The following is a 22193-nucleotide window of genomic DNA, read 5'->3' on the forward strand; positions in this document are numbered from 1 at the left end:
TTTTATGCGTCTCTGCGTGACACTTATGCTATTTTTACATGCCTCACATAATAGACCCATATTTAGTAAATTATTTTTAAATTATAAAAATAAAGTAAAATTTGGCCTATAGTTGGGTAATTTCTTGGTGATGACAACACTGAAGCACGTCAGTACGATAGCGATCTATTGTCTTTGGAAGGCGGAAATGTCAACAACTTGATCTGACAGAAACTTCAATCATTTAATAATTTATCTCCGTTTACCTTCAGTTTGTAAAAAAATTGTTGTGAATTGAAAACAAAATGTGACATTTTTCGCCAAAAATATAGTTCATTAAGTTTATTCTTTTACTTAACTTAGATTTCACAGTTCACTTTAATGCGTTTTTAAAATCCGCACTATGAAACACACACTCTTCTATTTTTAATACATTAAAAACTCAGCAGCAAATGTTTATCGTTACCACAGTTGACAGTTGATCGAAAATTAAAACCATGTAGTTTTGTTGGAAATAGTGTTAAATTAGTTAACCTTGGCATTTTGCAAGACGCATATTAATATTTACGCTAAAAACAAACAGCTAAACAATTCTCAATAGACTGGCGAATTAAAGAAAAACTTTGCGTGCTATCACATTATCAGTATCTACAGAACATTCATTATCTGCTTTAGGCGGAAAAAATATCACGCGAACTGTGCAAATGATGAGAAATAGCTATCGCTTGTTTATTATTTATTGTTAATGGAAATAACAATGCGTATCCAAAATCTTAGCATTGTTTTGATAAACAATCTGATGTAGCGAATCAAATCTTTGTTTTTGAAGTGAAACTTCTTTAGGCGCGTTGAGTGTAAAAATTCAGGTTCTCTTCATGGCAATACCGTCACGACATGGAGTAAAGTGACGAAAAAAGTTTCACTTCTGACACGCGCTCGGCACACCAGCTCTTTTTTATCCGTTTGTTGTATAGTGAAATGTATACAAATTGATTTAGAGTTTCAAATATGAGGAAAGCGAATTCCCTATTCTCACTAGTGTATTTGACTGCCTGTCACAGCCATAGCATTGCCTATTTAAAACCAATCTATTGTGCTGAAATAGGTTACCTTTTAGAGAGGTGCGATGCAATATACTAGATAACTAGACCATTGTTTTACTTTTTTTGAACCTTTATTGGTTGTTTTGATCTAAACGCATTAAATATTCGAATCGTGTCTAGATAAATTTATAATAATTATCAAACAGAAGTGTTGACCTTTATCAATATCGACTATCGATTGGACTCTTAAATTAGAGCGCTATTGGTACCGACCGCTTATATTTAATAAGTTTTAATTTATAATTCAATAGAACACATTTGTGCACGGGGTGCAAAAAGTTGTTCATATGCACGTAATAATTACTTATTCAATGTCATTGCATGTATTTGTGTTACGTTTGCGATAAAATGGAGGGACATTATCGTTGTGAGACGGCGTATTTCAAACATTGTTGGTTTATTATCATAACTGGTATAAAAGCTTGTCAGGTACAGTGAAGGGAGTGGAAAGATAGCGGCTATACATGGACTAGAAAACTAGATTGTCTATAAAAAGACATCAATACGATCTCACAAAGAAAATTTATTGATTATAGTAATACGTGTGCTGATATGTTTGAATGGGTCGTGTGTTTTTATGGGTTCATGGATCTTTTGTTTTCGTTCGACGGGTGTGCGAGATATGTTCGCGTTTAATAGTCTATTTATTGCTAGATTATAACTTGTAATACAACTGCAACAAAGTAAACATGTAGAGGTATAAACGAATCATGCAATAAAATTATCTGTACGATAGGGAATCGTTCTGGGCGATCTCTGCTGATGTTACAAATTTGTGTAACCTATAGGAATTTTAATTTTCAATTAAAGTCCTACTAATATTATAAATGCGAAAGTTTGTGAGAATGTGTGTGTGATTGTTTGTTACACTTTCACGCAAATTCTACTGAACCGATTACAATGAAATTTAGCACACATCGCCGTCCCCGGAGAATAAAATGATAATAGCAAAAACACAACTTTTCAGGAGAAATAAAAAACCAATACTTGTCTTTATCTCGCAAAGCAATAGACGTAGAGAGATAAAAAAAGGCTCAGAGGTAGCTAATTTTTTAACCTTTTATTATGTTTCAAAATATTTTTAATAACTTTAAGAGAACTGAAGATAATTAAAATTTAAAAAGTTAGTAGCATTTGACTGAAATGTAAATTTACTAATACACACTTATCATTTTATTCTCGTTTATATTGGACATATGCATTAATGGATAATATCCAATGAACTTTTATTCTGTTTTTTTTTAAACAATATTAGAGTAGTCAACTATTATTACATAAAAAATGAAGACGATAAAAAGTAATAAAAATCAGTCTTCCTGATCATCATCGTGATCATAATGTACATGGTCATACGTATGGCGCCAAAACATATTTTTACGAGAATAAAATGATAATAGGCGTTCGTCATTATTTCGCCGTTTCTTTCTTCCGAGAATATTATTGTAAAAGTTATTACCACATAAAGAGTGAAGAAACTTTTTCGCTATCATAGTACTATCTTTTTTTTCTAGTACGAATATGTTGTGGGAAAAAGCAGTGAATATTATTGTAATATCTTATAACTTTGTGGATTACAGGAGAAAAAATACAAAAAAAAATTGTATAGATGTATTAGGCTACGTAGGCTTCAAATATCGAAAAACAATAAAACTTTGGTAATGGCGATTATCATTTTATTCTCCGGGGACGGCGACATATAGATGGTAATTTAGATTAACACAAAAGATAGGTTTTATCCCGGAAATCCCACGGGAACGGGAACTATGTGGGTTTTCCTTTGAAAACGCGGGCCGTAGTAACGAAGCCGCGGGAGTAAATCTAGTTTGATATAAATCACTACTAAATTAAAAAAGGCGCTATCATTCCTCACAAAGCATTCTATTTTCCCGACAATTAATACGTCTATTATTGCTAATAGAGCACAAACATACAGCATAATTGTAATAATTAAAACTTCCCTCCTTGTTTTCAATTAAACACGGAATCTCTACTTCGCGATCACGACTTTGACAAGTTGTATTCAAACAATAACCAATTTAGTTAGTTTGGAAATTCCGTAAGTGACGAAGCAACCATCGAGTTTCATAGTAATATCGGCAACTTCACTCGGTACAAACTTAATGCATGTATTAAAGTTCTATTATGGAAATAGATTTGTTTATTAAACTGTGAAGTTAGCAGATGTAGACTGTTTTGATAGACGACTTGGTAAGTGAACGCTTGTTAAGTGTTTGATGCATTTTGTATCATTGTTTTGTGTATTATGGAAATTGGTTTATACTTTTGTATTAAACTGATTTAAATTGAATTATTTTTAATAGAAGCGGATATTATGAAGATAAGGGCTAAAAGTAATGTATTTTTAGAGTTAAAAATAAAAATTTTATAGTTCTACATTACAAAACGAAAAGTGTACATATCTGAGGAGGAAGATGATTATTCTTGTTTTCGTTAGCATTGCAGATATTAGATATAGCAGATTTTATGCTCTTGCAATATTTGGCATATGATTTGGCTCGTTCTAAAATTTCTAAATACAACATTATCTATTGCCCTACCAATCTACCAATGTCCAATACTACTACTGTGTACAAAACCAATAAATAAAGCGCGTCACACACGGTGAAGATACTATAATATTTTATGTTAAGATTCTCTAATATAAAACGTTATAGTATCTACAGGGGTCTTAGGTACGCAATGACAAAAAGAAAAATGATACCGGATACCTTAAGATACTATAACGTTTTATGTTAGAGAATCTTTAAAACATAAAATATTATAGTACCTATCTTCACCGTGTGTGACGCGCTTAACTCGATGCTAAAATGTTTTTACTTTCATCATAAATTTCCTATATTCTAATGCGTCCTATCGACTGTAAGGATAGCATACAATTATATTTGCATCCATACGCAAGCATACCTGAAGACTGGACGCAATACATACGTGACCAACCGACCGTTGAATATGGTAATAGATGGACTCCATATGAAGGAGCAGATCAATTTATTTTCCTTTCTCCTGTACATATAGAAATGCGAACAATAACTTATTGAAGACTTGTGTATTGTTGTTGAGAAGATATCGGTTTTTGGTTTAAGTAAATATAAATAATGAATTAGAAACACTATTAATATTGTTATGTATAGATTTGGTATAAAAAAATTATGTAAATATAATACCGATTTATATTTACAAATAAAAAACATCCGCGTGAAATTGTTTATATTATTTGGGGTTTTTGTCAGAATGTCTAATTTAAACCTTCATAAACAAACACTCAGGAGTCAGGACCGACGGTACGCACTGATGGTCGGTCAAGCTCTGCAACCAGCTTTAAACTGAGAAAAATTGAAAGAAGTTTTACTTTATTAACAGTATGAAGGGTAGATATGATAGTAATCTATGATAAAATCATTCTAAGCATTTAAATTCAGTTTCCTATGACATCATAATCTATAGATTACAATTTTATCTACGATGTAAAATATCAAATGCAAAGAAATCCCTATCTAAATGCAAAAAGTCTCTTAAAAGTCGAACAGAAGCTAAAAATGTACCTTCTAACTAAAACAGTCTAGCGAGTTAACAAAAGTAGTGTTGAAGCGACTTATCTTAGTTCGTTGATATAGCGATAGTGTTAAATTTGTAACAGGATCACGTTCCCAGGGAGATAAGCTAGTCAGGCTTCTCTAATAGTGCTGTCTTAGTTCTAATTAAAAATTAATCTCGACTTTAATGTAAGCTTTTAAAGTTGTTAATTGCGTATTAGGATTTGATTAATGATTGGTAATTCGGTGGTTTTCAAGTACCTACTTGAAAAATTATGCCCAGTCTTTCTATTTCTCAAAATCCCTTCTTAAAATGAATACATAGATTTGCATAATACTATTAGTACTCCACATATACTCATCGGTGAAAAGCTAGTTAATAATAAATTTTCGAGGAAATTAATTAATTTTAGTTTCATTTAAGTTTTAGCAAAGTCCCTTTCATTTTGTACCTATAGATTGTAGCTTTCTAAAACAATGAACTCGCGATTAATATTTGTTTTCAAACAAGTTGGTACTAATAGACCCGCGTTAGCGATATCCCAAGGTACTCTCTCTGTTTGTGTTCTATTTTATGTATTTCTAATTTAGAAAGTGAGTGGAAACAGTACAATGTAACTGAACTGATAGCAACGCGTGAAAGGGCTTACAAATAAGGGAACATCCGATGTAACAGCGTGTAAAGCCTTTCAAAAATTCTGCTTATAAAATGATTATACTATAATCTAACTAATCGAAATTTCTTCCGTTTTTCGTTTTACCGTGGTGACACACGACATTTAAATTTCCCTAATATCTTGTATGATTATGATATTTAAAATTTAGCATTCGTTCGCTACCAAAAACCCAATATAATATTTTCTTTTCCTTATTAGAATACTTGGTGAACAAAAACAATTGATTGAATATTGAACTTAGACCCTATGTCGGCGTTTTTATCATGCTCTCTTGGTTGTATTAATTCGACGTTATGTCATGGGATAACTTTTCCAATTTGCGACAGCCTTGTGGATATTATGACGCGAATAATATTACAAGTAGCTCGTAGATTTTGTTATACATATTTTGCATTATGTATGCTACATTAGGCGTTTTGTAAATGATCAAATATTCCTAGCTCATTAGAGGTCGCCTTGATTACGTATTATGTTGGGAAGTAATCGTCGACTTAGTTACGTAGTCGGGTAGATTATAATGTGAGGGGCAAAAAGTAAATAACACCTCAATAAGTTTGAATATCGTGATCATTATCCGATAAGAGGTGACTAATAACATTTGCGTCGCGTGTCGTAGCTTTTCAAGGAAATTGCTTTATGCTTTAAGAAATTAGCGCCCTTTAAATTTATGAATTAAACCCACAATTCCCGCGTGATAAACGTTTTTATTGTGTGCTTTTTGAGGTTATATTTAAGTTGATCAAGTTTAAAAAGGGTTGTTAAAGTTGATTGAAGGTCTCTTTAAGAGGGTTTACTTAAATATGGGAATTTCTCAAAGCAAATAAGAATTGTATTTTTTACTTAAAGTAGTAACTTTAATGTAGATTACGTGAATATAGAGTTCTATAATATCTTCTATACAAAACATTTTTATGAATAATAATAATCGTTAAGTATGCACTATAAGGAAAAGGGCAATTTATTTCATGATAACACTAAGACCGAGAAAATGTAAAACCAATGCAGTTGGTTACAAAAATTAACAGTAATTATGCCAAATTATAAGCTCAATAAAAACAGATTTACACGTAAAGATTGAGTTCCCGGTAAATCGCCATCTTGTTATTCATACCCCGTTACGGTAATTAGCCGGGGTGCGTGTCGGAACTGATAATTGCATGCCCGATAACCCTTTGGCTTCTTTTGGGAACGTTCGGGATATTTGGGGCGTTCACTTAAATATTACAAATAAGTGTTATTAAAAGTGATATTTTGGAAATTTTAATCCGAGTTGTTTGGAATTATTTTAAGGTTCTGCTTATATTACATGTGATTGGGGATTAATTATTCATATTAGTAGTAGATATACCTATTTTAAATAGATAACTATGTACATAACATTTTAAAATAATATATGTTTTGATGATTATGTTACAAATTATAATGTCAAGTTATTCTTGTTGTAGAATTAAATTGTTTATGGTAGAGAAAATGTCAAGATATTGAATCTTGACATTTTCTCTACAAGCACATACAAGAATAGCTTTAATAGAATTGTACATTCTATTATTGGTTTAGTTTTTACATAGAGATTTAATTATATGATAATAATTGTAAAAAATCGAATATTTTTATCATCATATATTATTCATTATTCACATAAACAATTTTTCTAAGTGTTATTTCCTCTATAAAAAGTAATCAATATTAATCAGGATATACGTAGTAAATAATATTGGAATGAAAATAAAATTTTACTATTCTCTTAATAACGCCTTCAAAAAAGTGGTTAGGTAATTAAGATTTAACCAATTTTAAATTACTTTTTGCTCTCAAATAATTGTGTAAAGCAAATTTTTAAATGTTGCAAGCAATTTAATTTTTAACGCCTAACAAAGGACTCATGGAAAGATCAAAGATAAAAATGAAAATTAAGTGTGCCGTTAAGTTTGAGAGCACTTCATTTTTTATAAACGTTGTTTGTGATCCCATACTTCTGATAAAGGAATATGTGTGAACACTAACTACCTAATTGAATAGGTCTAAACTGAATAACTAAAACTTTGTTACATAGAAGGATTGCTAAACAATTTATTATTGATAAAACGTGTACTTGGAAGTACACTTGAAAAGTGTCGTACGAATGAAAAAACCCCACTCGAATGTTACGACGCTCGTGCACATAAAAATAGACCGATTTTACACATCGCAAGATCCTATACGGGATTTTTATATGAGGGCGTAAAGGAAAACCAATAAAATTTTAACGGCAGGCTACGAATCGCTGTGCCTCCCTAATACGGTGGTCTTAAGTGACCCTATTTTCGTTTTAAAATGTTGCTCGCGCGACGATTGAATTTTTTAATAAGTTGGCTTTTATTGCCTGACATTTAACTTGCTAAATAATTTAATTTAATCTAGCTTTTTTGGTGTTAAAACTTATCACTCAATTGGCGTGTTTTTGTTCTATATATTTGAAATAAGTGTTTATGAAACAGTTTATTGTTTTTTATATGAAAAGCGTGCCCATTATGTACGAGTGCGCTCAATTCTGAGTCAAACAAAACCTCGTTTAATGAAATGGCACGAATAACATCAAAAACATTTACAACGCACAGAAGCTTCAACGCAAATGAATTGTAGAGCACTGCTTTATGCTTTGACTGAAAGCACTGGAGTAATAATAAAACATATTTCATATAAATATAAAGTTTATATCTGTATTACATTAAGCTCAGAGAGCAGCGAAAAACCCTTTAATACATACACAAACGAAACTTTAGAAATATAGAACTTCAATGATGTAACATTAAAATTTTAAGCCGATCATTATTTTTAAGCAAACATCATTTCGTTCTAGAAATACTGAAGACTATATTGCATCTTTGTTCAAAAATTCATCATAAAACTAATAAAGTATAATTGCATGCTACCAATAAACTCAACTCAAATTTTAAATGCTGTTTTATATGGACAAAATGTATCACCGTCATACAATGTATTTCCAATATACTGTCTGATAAAAATCATAGGTTCAGCCAAGTATACATCCCCTTATCTGAATGCACCGACTTGGAAACCTTTACAAAAATATAACGTTTATAAATAATACGAATCTCATTTACCGTTATTCTTGTGGAAAGGAATTTATCGTTAATAACCACGTTGGTAACTATATTAACTCATTCTGCTGTATTGTATCCAGGGTACACGTTCCCTGTTAAAGGTTACGTTTTCCTTGAGTATATTTATAGGAAATACACGATATCTTTAACAAATTGTCAAAGAAAAAAGTACCCAATCGTCGTATCTAATATATTATACATTTCAATAATTATCAAATGCAGTAGAGGAATTCGGATCCCTCCTTGAACGTGCGGAACAAGAACTATCACTTTAACGTGATCCTCTGCACGTCTCAAATCGTGTCAGTAAATGCTTGACTTCCTTTGAATGCAACAGAAACATAAATACATTTCAAACAATCAATACACACACAGACATACCCGACTATTCCAAATATAAGCTTGAAAATAGCGAATTTTATTTGAAATAGTGACAACTCTTTTAGAAAAATATACACGGTTTTATCTCAAACCATTATGTTTGGTGAAATGAATTGAAATCCGTAAATTTTAAAAGTGAAATTCGAAGCCAACGGAAAAACCATTAGCTGATGAAAGAGTTTTCCCACTGACTTGCGGAATTTGGTTTTACGTCAATAATTCAGATGCATATCGAATTTTAACAATTTTCCCGTATGTGAAATTTTTTTATTGTAATGTGAGCTCTATATTATTTTCTGATTATGATTGATTTCTTGTGTGTTTGTATGGTACTGTTAATTGTATGTTTTAGTAAATAGGCAAAATCTTATCTATAATATAAAAATGAATCCCAAAATGTGTTGGTAAGCGCATAACTTGAGAATGGCTTAACCGATTTCGTTAATTCTTTTTTTATAATATTCCTTGAAGCTCAAGGATGGTTTTTATGTAGAGAAAACGTGAATATATACCACGGGCGAAGCCGGGGCGGACCGCTAGTATTATATAAAAATGAATCGCAAAATGTGTTGGTAAGCGCATAACTCGAGAACGGCTGAACCGATTTCGATAATTCTTTTTTTATTATATTCCTTGAAGTACGAGGATGGTTCTTATGTAGAGAAAACGTAAACATGTACCACGGGCGAAGCCGGGGCGGACCGCTAGTAATTTATAAAAAAAAAGATACGAGGTTTTAAAATTTAGTGTACTTAGAGCAAATAAACGATCTAATCACGTAAGCTCATTTTCTTTATTCTGAAAATTTTATCATCAAAATATATTTGCTTGTCTATAGTATAATTAGCTAACAATTAAATTAACACACAAAAGCATTCCATATAATAAAGCACATATAAAAAATAAAGTAAAAACAGCGTAAATCAACAATCCTTTTAATTGTTACCCGTCACAGATACACTCTCTTGAATTGTATTTTGTTACTGTAATTTTACACCGGGATTGAAAGTAGAAACAAGTAGACTATTGTATTATCTAGCTCTCCACGCTACTTACACAAAATTTAACTCCCAGTAAGAGGTTTTAATCGTAACTTTGCTTTTGTAAAAGCTCGCGTAACGTTTGGAGTATAGTTAAGATAAACATAGTTTAGATACACAATTTATGTGATTGTTCATAATATTTTAATTGAATACAATTATATTCAATTTAACTGATTAGAAAGAATATTGTTGTGTGTTTATCGCCTTTTCCATTAATTGGGCTTATCTGTATTATATTTACTCATTAGTTACCTATCTATATAACACAAACGATATGTTCTGATAAGGTTTTTATAACAAGTAGCGGGGAGTTATTGTTAGCAACAAGCTTTTAAGAAAACTTCTAGTTGGATAACGGGTATACTTATCGAATTTCTGTGAAGAAAGAGCGATATTTTCCTTCGATGAAATCTCAAGTTTCGAAAGATTTGTGACGATGTTTGTATCCTCGTCTTAAACTTTTTTTATTCAGTGTAGTGCTTGCTGGAATTTTTAACCGACTTCAAAAAAAAGGAGGAGGTTATCAATTCGGCCGGTATATTTTTTTTTTTTTTTTATGTATGTACACCGATTACTCCGAGGTTTTTGAACCGATTTACGTGATTCTTTTTTTGTTCGATGCGGGATGGTGTCGAATTGGTCCCATAAAAATTTTATTCGGATAGGCCCAGTAGTTTTTATTTTATGAGCATTTTTGTCTGTAGGTATTTGTAAATTTTGCAAGTGCAAGTTTGAAGTCGGTTGTTTTTAACGCAGTTATGTAATGTTACATTAATATGATGATTCTCAATTCTTATGATACTGATAAAATGGGAAAAATAGTTATTAATAATTATAATGTAGGTGTGAATGTTGAAAAATTGAATGTCAGTTAAAATTGCAAAATGCTAATAAATTGAATTGTAAAAAGTCGGATCATAAAATTATGGGTGAGCATTCGTGACAGAGATTCTTTTGAATTATTGAAAAAAAAAAAAGACGTGTGGCTCTCGGGGACTGCCGCGGTATTAAGCTATTGCATAGCATGCCTTCAAGCCACACTAACCTCCGAGCCCGTCGGAGTGGGGAGCGTGAGATTTTTTCGTTACGGAATTTCTTGATTCGGTCCCCGCGTTCAAGGCCCGCGATAGAAGCTATGCAATAGCTTAAAACTGTACCTACATATACAAAATTGTAGGTAACAAGAACAAGTTCCAATTGTTAGTAAAATCTAATCCCTCTGTGTAGATAATTATTATTTATTGCAATTAATTAATTTCCATACAAACGATTATCTCTACGATATACAAACAAAGGAACACAAGTTACGACGTTATGCCACTGTCATTTTTGATGTGGGTTAACAAATGATTTCCTACAACCAGATGCAAATATGTATTACAATAGAAATAGCGTATCAACAAACTCACATATAGAATGATATTAATACATTATTTTTCTCGTGGAAAAACTGAAGTTGGATGAATCTATAGTGAATATTAAAACAATCTTGTTCAATGAGAACGTCGATTAGTCGGAATCTCTGTGCAATTAATGTTATTACTTTTAAACAATGTAGTTTATGATGTTTAATATCTGTTTATTTCTATGTTTTCATGCTTATTGATACTGCGTTGTGTTTATTTATTTGAGTGGAAATGTGAACGATTTATTTTTTAATTTTCAAATATTACTTAATTCTAACTATAGTTGATTTTGGTAAAAACGTTTGCTAATTTGGAAGAATGAAAGAAGGGTGCAAAAAAATGTAAAGAAAATATGTATGAGCAGCGTCGTGCATAACGAATAGCCTTAGAAAATAGAATTCAGCAAATGTATCATTTTTCTCTGTAAGCTAATATCATTGATGGTCCGCAGACATGTAGGATACAGTAAGGTCAGGTATCCAATGACCAGCCGAGATTTCATTGAGTTGTCCGCGTTTCATGTGACAAACCGCATTTCAATAAGTGTAAAGGATTTAAATGCATTATATTTTTGTGCTGTCATGTAAGTTTGTGCATTTATTTTTATTTTTCGGCAACATTATAATTTCGGCACATATATACCTACTATACGACAACAGTTACGCGTTGTGTACTCTAAATATTATCTGCCAATCAGTTTCTCTCCCTTTCATTTTGTTTTCACGGTCGTTTTATTTACAAGCAACATCATTTTCTTAGAATCGTTAATAGCAATCGCGTGCAATCGCTATAGAGATTCTTCACAAAACATAAAGAACATCCACGATTTCTTTCCTCAATATAAATACGCATTCAGCCTCAAGAAATGCTCTTTTTAATTACTCTTTATAACAGATATGCTAAAATAAAAACTCAGATACCAATCATGGATCAGTTATTTAAAATAAAAGGTGTATATTTCAACAAAATCAATTTCAAAGATGGAGATCTGTATCTAGCCTCGAGAACAATCTTTGATTACAAGCAAGTTATATATTCAAAGCACAGGTTTATCCGTTTAGCCCATTGTTGTAGTTAATTGAAAACCGCACAATATCTGCAATACTGAAAGCCTATAGCCGTTGTTCACGTTAACTAGGGTCGCACGAAGGTCTATTTACTTCTAGTATACTAGATTTTAGCTTTACTTAGGCTATATGCAAATATTGCGAAAGTGTAAGCTGATTACAATACATCTCACTTGGTCTACCGAACTTTGTTCTAAATATTGTATAACCTAACTCCAGGGATAAGGAAAATTTACTCCTCGCGTTGGTTAGCTAAAGTTGAATAATTATTTGTATGAAACAATCCTTTGGCATTTTGTTGTGGTTAGAATACACTTTGATTACATAATAATTGTGTAGTATTTGAATCTCTTGGTTATATGTTATAGAGGGAACCTTGGAGGGAACAGAAATAGCATTTGTAATGGTTGGGTAGATTTATATTCTAGTAGTTATATTCTTTAGGATAAACATTGTTTACCACAATGCATTTCAGCTCGGAAAATATTTTTAAAATTATTTCTTAATTTATCTAATTAATAAATTACCTGTAAAATATTTTTACTGTTGAGGGTTACGTAATTATAATAACTGTGATCATCTTGTAACGCCAAAATTCTTATGATTAGCCCTTGTTCACATGGCACAAGCAGCTTAATAGTCTCAGTACTAGCCGAAGTTGCGTATCAAAATCCGGGGATTCGATTCAGAACCGGGACTCAAATCCCGGCAGGAATTGTACGATTCCAATCACGAAACCCGGATTGTTCGGCACGTGCTTTGTCTAGCTGCATCCCGGAGGACAATACTGTACGGTCACTTTCATTAGGCTACTTTGGCTACGAATCGTTAGTTAAGAGTTAGTTGGCTTTTCCAATGGGAGCGTCATTTCAATGTGTAACTCAATTTTGGGAATTGCGCAGCGTTGCAAAGTTGTGTGTTTGTTTTTCCTGCAACATCATTAGCGATTAGAGGAGATTTAAAGAATTAAAGCAAAAGTTGTTTATATCCGTTGATAAAATATCTATATTTTAATATAAATTGTGGTGTAAATAATAAATAAAATAAAACTAATAAATTTATTTTATTTATTTCAGGTATATGACACTCCAGAAAATACACGTCCGAAGAAATGGTCATCCAAGCTAAAACTAAATACACCAGGGAGCAGCAAATCATCAGAAAAGTCACCAGAAAGTCCACTGTTATATGGAACTCTAAATGGGCCGGGCGGATCAGCTTTATCTAAATCAATGAAATATGCAGAGACGTGGTTGTATGGGTCCGTAAGGACCCAAACACCACCTTTACGGCCAAGCGTTTTTAATTCATATCCCGAGGCGCCAGGCCCTGTCTTAATTAGTACTCCGCAAAAACCAACTCCACATAATTATGCAGTTATACTATGTTCCTGTCCCGAATATCTTAACGGTACAAAGAAAACCAGCTCAACCAAAGTCAGTATATGTAAGAAATGCAAAGGATCTCGCTTGCCCTTAACTATAACTGACAGCCCGCGATTACTTGTTGGTGGAACGGTCAGAGGTCCACAAGTAAGTCGTGATCCTGGATTATTGAGAGGTGGCACCGTTCGGGTACAGAGTACTAAATCAAGACCGAGCATACTAAAACCCAATGGAGAACCTGATCCATACGATCTTATGCGTCGGAGCCGGCTCGCACCACCACATGAAACTCGAATAGGCAGTCAATTTTCGACATCACGATCTCGGGCTAAAAGTATAAGTCCTTGTCGAGTGAAGAGCAAGAAACAAACTCCGGAAAGCCTAAATAAAAACAGAAGTAAGTCAGTAAGTCGCGTGAACGAACTGTGGATTGACGAAGAGGAAAATAATGTGGTGGAAACAAAAAAGTCAATTCTTTCTTGCGATATTAACCCTTATGATTTAATGAAGTCTTCTGGATCGAAGTCAAATTTAGAGGTTGAATTCGACGACGATTTTAGTGAACCTTATCAAGATCATAAGAACAGTAATAATCGCCTCACTAAAGTTAAATTGGATTCAAATGTTAAAAATATAAGTGGACAAAGAATACGTGTATCAAATGAATCTAAAACAAATATAGTGGATGAATTAACTGTTTATGATCCTGTGAATTTTGATCTCAAAAACTATGATTTTAAATCGGCAGATATGGCTTCGGCGTTATCTTTACCGAACATTAAAAACGAAAATAGTAAGTTAGGAACGTTAAGTAAATCTAGTAGTAAGAAAATATTAAACACCACCTCAAATCGTACAAAACAAAAGAGTGTGTCACCTAAGCGTCCTCCAAGAAAACTCAGAAATACAAAAAATGATGAAGATAGTGAAAGTGATAACCAACGTATACCAGAGAGAACTTATAAAAAACCTTCATATGAAAATGCGCGTAATTCAAAAAACAAAAATCAAAAAACAGATGCCATAAAATCAATATTGAAAAAACCTAAGAATGATTCAAATGTTAAAACAGAGAAATCTGATGATTCATTTGAAAATAAAAATGTTAACCATTCCCAATTTTATCTTCCTAAACCAAAAGATAAAAGTGCAGTTTCATCTCAAAATATTTTGCACAGAAAAAGGGTTCAATTTCTTGTTGAGAAAGAAGAAACCAAAGTTATATTTACTGCTGAATTAAATCTCCACGATAACATTACAAACGAGGAATCTGGTATACCCACAATAGAAACAAAAGAAGAAGAAATTGCTGAAAATAATACGATAAAAAATAGCTTGAACGAAATTGTGTCAGAGACCTCTGATGAGATAAAAGAGTCTCAAAATCAAAATAAACAGGATATCATCCCTCAAGTGTCATATCAACTTCAATCTTGTGATGAAAATCCACCAACGATTCCTGAAAAAGAAGAATCTAAGGCAACTGAGCAAAATAAAGTCGAAGGTAATATAATATTATATTTTTCACATTCAATATTTTTTTAATTTATTATAAAGTTCATTAATTATTTTTTATTAATACTATACGATAATTTAATGCATTAAGTATAATCTTTAAATTGCTTATAATAATATTTTAATATAATCTATCTACTGGTATCTTTAACATTTACATTTGGAATGTTTCTTTACAGATAACAATGTACCGCAACCAAGAATACCATCACTACGACGCTCAGAATCAGAAAGACTGACATCAACAATAACCATTACACCACCTAAGTTTTTAGATACTATGGCATTGAGATCAAAGCCTAAGCATGGTCACACAAGCCAAGTATTTTTAGGATCTTTGACTGAAAATGAAAATGAACATCAAAAACACACAAATAATGCAAAAATAGTATCTTCTGGTAATGACACGCAATATGCTATAAGACTTCAAAATGAAACTGATATGGGGAACCTCAGTGACAGTAGTGAAATTACTAGTAATGTATTGAAAAATTTACGAAATGGCATATCTGAGCTACCGGAACCACCGCCAAGATTAAAATCAAGGTCAAAAAGACAAAATTACGTAAAAACTCGTTTTGTTCGGAACAATTCATCAAGCTCTACAAGTGACGAATGGTCAGATACGAATGAAAATGAGCAGCGTACAATATTAAGAGTAAAACAATATGACAATGATGACACTAAGGAATTATTAAAAGAATCAAATAAAGTTCTCAAACTTATCGAAAGCGAGCCAAGAAAAACATCAATACAAATAAATGGCGATGAATGTTATTCTACCATGAATGTTAGCAATAATACACCAATTTATCTGTCTTCAGTTGTAGTGAATGATGACTATAACAACTCTTGTAATTCATATCAAACTGGTACTACTGTCACTATAAGCGTGGGCTCGTCGGATAATAAAGTAAAAAAATCGAAAAGCCAAGTTTATATTGGGGCTATGTTCCCTGGGGATCCTAATAAAAACGAAGAAGTCAATACGTACGAAGATTACTTTAATAATAGTAGTGCGTCAAACCTATCAAATGCTAGCATATCATCGATTTTAAATGATCCAGTGGAAGCTGTAAAACGCAATTTAATTCCACACGTTTGTGGCAAAAAAGATGAAGGTACTCAATTCTTATCTAAAGATAATCAAGATGAGAGCATTCAGAAGAAGAGTTCAGATGGTGGAAATTTGGTTGCAAAACTTTTTGATGATCCCTTCTTTGCTCATTTAGCAGATGGCCTGGACTCAGATTTAGTTAAAAAATTGATTGAAAATTCTTTGATAAAATTGCAAGAAACAAAAAATCAGGAAGATACCGACAGTAGTAAGGTAACTATTGAGAAACTTATAGAAAGTTCACTTATAACTATGAAAGAAGAAATAAATAAAAACGGAAGTAAAAGTTACCAAGGTCCCGAAAAGAAAAACGATGACGTTGTTAATCTTAGTGACGTTACTACGCCTGCTTACACACAGAACGATGATAATATCTGCTCTGCTCCCTATGAAAGTATGGAGTATGAAAGCGGTGTAGCTGGAGTTTTCTCAGACTTGGAACCGATGTCCGATTGTTATAATGCGTCTGCGAGTGAACTATCAACAGAAGACGATACTAATTCGACTAGATCGAAATTTTATCAAATGTTGGTAGACGCTGCGATTTGTGATATTGAAACTGCAAATAACACTGATGATGATCATCATTACGAGTCTATACGCTTAAATAGCGACCCAATTTATGAAGAAATCGGCGATATGCCACCACCTCTGCCAGTCAATCCTCCGCCTAATTCACTTATGCTTTTAGATGATGAAAAACGTAGTGGTTCGCGCTCCATATTTGAAGGTGCATCTAAATATGATATTCTATCGTATTTAGTTGATGCTAAGGAAAGAGGTATTGACGATGAAGAAACCTATATAACAAATTATGACAATGCACCAGAATCACCACCGATATCGCAAAAGGATAAAGAAAATGGGTCAAATGAAATTAAATCATTAAAAGGAGTTGAAAGAAATACAAGTCAAATATCAAATGCATCGGATTCAAGTGAAGATAATTCACTAATTATAAATAATGAAATTGTAGAAAAAACATTGGTATGCAAGAAACCGTCGGCTGAAATAGAAAGGAATGATTCAGGCGTAGGCTCAGAGACCAGCAAGTCTTCAAGAAGTAGACTCCAGGGAAAAACATCGCCACGAAATTCTGTAAGCGATAAAGACACGCCAATACACTTGTGTGAAGATTGTGATACTGCAGTTGAAACTCAAATTACAGAGCAAGGTAACAAATCATTCATATTTCGTTTGAATTAAAAGACATAACATACATATACATTTTAATGAAATATCTTGTTACAGGTTCTATATACGCTCCATTGGTGTGCAGAAAATGTGCTAAAAAAAGAGCCGAGAGGAAAGAAATAATAACGGAAATTGTCGAAACCGAGGAAAAATATGGTCGTGATCTTCAAATTATCTTAGAAGAATTTTACAAGCCTATGCTCGTAGCTGGTCTACTTACTCAAGAACAATTGAGCGCTATATTCCTAAACGTGGAAGAACTCATAGATAACAATCAAGTTTTGTCTGAGAAATTAAGAGATGCCCTTGAAATAGCAGTGGAACAAGGGGATGAGGTAAAATATTTTATTTCAAACTTTAATTCAGTAATGTAACTTGTGTTTTTAATGTATTCGTATTTCCAGGATCTATTGACGGTGAATGTCGGTAAGATCCTTCTAGAATGTTCGGGAATGCTGACGGCGTTCCAATCGTATTGTGTGAAGCAAGCCGGCGCCGCGCTGCTGCTGGCCGGCCTCGAGAAGGAGAAGGAACTCCTGAGGATATTCTTGCGCGTCTCGCAAATGGAAAACGCGGTGTTGAGGAGGATGAATCTTAATTCTTTCCTCATGGTAAGTTTGCATATTAGTAGATAATATTTCTAATTTTCCAATTTATATTTTGTCATTACCATTAAATTGTATTGTGATTGTGAATTTTTGTTGCTTAATATTTCTTGTGTTTGATTTGTTATTGGTTGTATCAGATATTTTATCGTAAGCAAAGGAATATTACATTCAATTGTTATTAATGTAACTAGCTTACCGCCCGCGATAAAACGATTTGAAATTTAAACTATCCTATCTCTCAAGTTGGATCGAACTGCACATGGTGTGCGAATTTTATTATAATCGGTTAAGTGGTTTAGGAGTCCATTGAGGACAAACATTATGACACGAGATTTATATATATTAAAGAAGATTACAAATTCTACATTGTCATATTACTGCTATGAAAATATATGTCAACTGCTAAGGTCAACTGATTCTATTTTTAAAGTATTTCTTGTTGTTATTATTTCGTATGCGCTTGTTATTTAAAATTTCATCCACCAGGTACCGGTTCAACGCGTGACAAAATATCCGCTCCTTCTCTCGCGTCTATACCGTGCGACCGCGTCTTGCGCTAGCGAGCGCGAAGATGTCAAAAGTGCTCAGCGCTGCGTGGAGTCTAGACTAGAGGAGATTAATGCAGCGGCCGCAGCGGCTGCAGCGGCTGCGCGGGACGTGCCGCTGTGGCGACGACTAGCCGCTGCTAGACGTACTGCACATGATTTACACGTAGCTGATATACGGCTCAGGAAAATGGCCGTGGATGTGCTGGACTGGAATCACGATGATGCCAGGTAAGGTGTATTGGAGATGGAAGGCAGTTTGATGCCTGTGTGGTGGTGCTAGATGAGGTTTAGTGGAGATGGAAGGAGATGTTGATTGGTTTTTTAATGCAGATTTGTTAAAGGAGATATAGGTTACGGTAGGAATAGGTGTGTACTGGAGAATGTTAAACAAGAAAGCCGAGTTGTGTCTCCTTGTGCTATTCTGACCCATTTGTATTGAAATCATTAAAAATAACATACGAACCTTAATTTAATAATATCCAATATCCCCTTACCGTATAATTAAAAAATATTCATTGAAAAACTCAATATTTTTGGCATGATTTCATTTAAGAGCTAATTTCGATCGTAAAGAGGAAGGTTAATGGATTTCTAAGGAAATACTTAACATCTTATGAATTCGTATAAGGTAAGAGGACGAAATGAATCTGTTTGAGGTAATTGATATTTTTAGGAAGCCTTATAAATATTTATTGATCTGAAAAAAGAAATATTGTATGTTAAAATAATGAGTATACATTTTTAGAGTGTTTACAAGATACGTGATATAAATGTTTTATTATTATATTACATTGAAAACATATTCGTGTTATTTTGCGAATTATTCAACGTTTCAATACAATAACAACTTAACGGTTAATTATCTACAATAAATTTATGTCTAGACTCTTAATTACTTCGTATTTATTTGAACAATTTTATCGTGTTATTATTTAATTCTATCGTTTGATTTAATGTTTCTGTGAACGCAAATAATATGAAATGGTTGGTCACATTTGCCAAATTGTAGGCCACTATATCACCTATTGGAAGATGGGACAAATTGCTCTATTACGGCGATCATTGCTGGAGACAGGCCCATGTTCAAGGTATAAGCGATGACATAATCACAAAAGATAAAACCATACTATTCCATTTTGTATTCACAAGCCTCTCTTAGACTTAACTAAAAGTCTATTCAAAGTGTCGCCGACTTACATCAAAAACTTACAACAACTTTAAAACTAGCATTAAAAGATAATGGGCTGGGTTAATAAGTTCCTATATAAAATCAAGGCGAACAGATGATAATATCAAGCAAAAACTTCAAGGAATGAAAATGTACATTTACACAGAATTTGATATCATACAATGTAAGATAATAATAAGAGAATCACTAATGAAGTTCGTTCCTCACTTATCCCATACATCTGTTAATCGGTGCTTTACTGGCTCTAACAACGGAGAATGCAATAGGCATGACGATTGACGAAAGATTTTGAAATCCTCTTCCATAATGTGTGTATACGTTTACTATACAAGAAAAACCCTATATTTCGGTAATATACTTAAATTTAACGAAGATAAAAGCCATTTTTCAAAAAATATTTATAAACTGTGCCAAAACAGCTCGCAGGTGTCATGGCGTAGGTGTGACGTCACTCTTTAGTAAATACGTAATTATTTGTACGCATTGCGAAGAAAATTAAATAACGAAACCACGTATTGTGAATTCGCAATTATATTTCTGTTCTGAGTCGATAAAGCATACGTGAAACAAAAGAAAATAAATAAAAATGCGTATTCTCAACATATTCATAACAACAAAATACATCTGACGTGAGTTGTTTATTTAAACGTGACGTCACGCGTGTTTTAGTCAAAATGGCCAACTGCAGAATTTCAATGTTTTATTTTATTGATAATCTCATTAATCTTAATGTTTTTTAGATTTTTAAGTCACTATATTTAATTTATTTAGTATACATTTTCCCTTGAAAACACTAATATGATCATTTATGGATACTGTCGTCATGCCTATTCTCGGGGACTCTTTATTGCTTTAAAGCTACACAAATAAAGCAATTACACCTGTAATGAGGAAATAATTTTGACTCACGAATTCCGGGAACGGCTTTTTACTTGAACGTTCTTTGAAACGTTTTTGGTAACATTGATACTCTTTTATTCGCGTTGTAATATTTTAAATGGGGCTTTGCGAATTTTTTTCTGTTATGAGAGTATAACCTACTATTAAGCCTACTATTATTATTAATTATTGCACTACCCATTTATTTTATTTTATACATTTTCCTCTACTGTACCAAAGGTTGTCTGGAAGAAATCGCTCTAAAGCGATAAGACCGCCATTTGTACTTAGTTTAAGCTATATTTAAGTGTCTGTATTTCTTTTTTATTCTCTTTAAGTGCAATAAAGAATTAATAAATAAATAAATAAATATAATCACTGGATCGACATTTTTGAAATGTTCGTTGTTTTTGTGGTCGATATTGGTGTGTTTAATATTTGTGTCATTAAAATAATCAGTGATCAATTTCAATGTTGTTTCATACACATCATAGTTATAATAGATCCCACTAAAAATACATATAAACCAAAGTGTCCCATGATAAATTGGAAAAATACTAAAAAACCTATACTCTTAACTCATAATATAATTCCCACCAAATCAATTTTTATCTAGAGCCAAGGACTCAAGATAGACTATCCGAAAATTCCAATAAAGATAAATTAATAAATGAAATAAATTAAAGGTTCGCCATGGAAGGCAAGCTGCTGTTCACACAACCGAACGACAACAACTGGCGCAAGGGTCGAACCATCAAGCTGATGCCGATTAACGCTCTTTTGGTAACTAATGGAAAGGTAAGGAATTTTACAGCTATTTTTTAATCAAATTTATGTTTTTATAATTTTGGCTTGCAATTTCATCATCATTAGTCTATATACATTCTCACAGCTGGGACACAGGCCTCCTGTGAGGGTACAGGTCATGATCCACCACGATTTTTGATTCATCGACATGTCGGTTTCATCACGATGTTTTATTTCACTGCTCGAGTAGTGGTGATGTTATTGCAATTTATAACTATGTTAAAAGCATATTAAAAAAATGTTTGAGAAAAAAGAAGTGAGTAGGACAGGATTGAATTACATTTTACTGAATAACAAAGGTAAAGAATACGTTTAAAATCGAGTGTAGCCAAGCATAAGAGGTTAAAATTGAATCCGGCCCTAATTTAGTGGACCACAGCAATTGAGCTTTGTCCGTATTTAATGTTACAAGTTCTGGTATGATCTTTCATTAAACCCTTCAACTGAGCCAACCTCGCTAATGAACTGAGTTCCTTCTTAGTTTTAGTACCAGGTTATGTTGACTCGCATAGGCCTAACCTTAGATTTAGATCTCATGATTATTATAATTTTTTCAATGTTTCTACTACTATGCTCATACTTTAAACATTTTTTTTAAAAGCTTTGAATAGATTCTCAGTAACTTTACGATAATAAA

The 22193-nt window shown here is 32.7% G+C and overlaps 1 protein-coding gene across 2 annotated transcripts in view; it reads left to right on the top strand.

The window, feature by feature from the left end:
• LOC123694453 overlaps positions 1 to 22193 on the top strand; it is a 127322-nt gene that overhangs the window by 99422 nt on the left and 5707 nt on the right. Inside the window, exons 1-7 of one of the 2 annotated variants that reach the window (XM_045639896.1) lie at positions 11768 to 11830; positions 13391 to 15203; positions 15394 to 17505; positions 17583 to 17860; positions 17930 to 18136; positions 18620 to 18909; positions 21436 to 21547. In XM_045639896.1, coding sequence (XP_045495852.1) covers positions 13547 to 15203; positions 15394 to 17505; positions 17583 to 17860; positions 17930 to 18136; positions 18620 to 18909; positions 21436 to 21547 — 4656 coding nt within the window. In that variant the 5' untranslated portion in view covers positions 11768 to 11830; positions 13391 to 13546. Of the gene's footprint in view, positions 1 to 11767; positions 11831 to 13390; positions 15204 to 15393; positions 17506 to 17582; positions 17861 to 17929; positions 18137 to 18619; positions 18910 to 21435; positions 21548 to 22193 lie in introns of those variants that run through there. The other variant, XM_045639895.1, reaches the window with a different exon arrangement.

Source organism: Colias croceus, chromosome 9 (assembly GCF_905220415.1).
Source record: "Colias croceus chromosome 9, ilColCroc2.1".
Classification (NCBI taxonomy): Eukaryota; Metazoa; Arthropoda; class Insecta; order Lepidoptera; family Pieridae; genus Colias; species Colias croceus.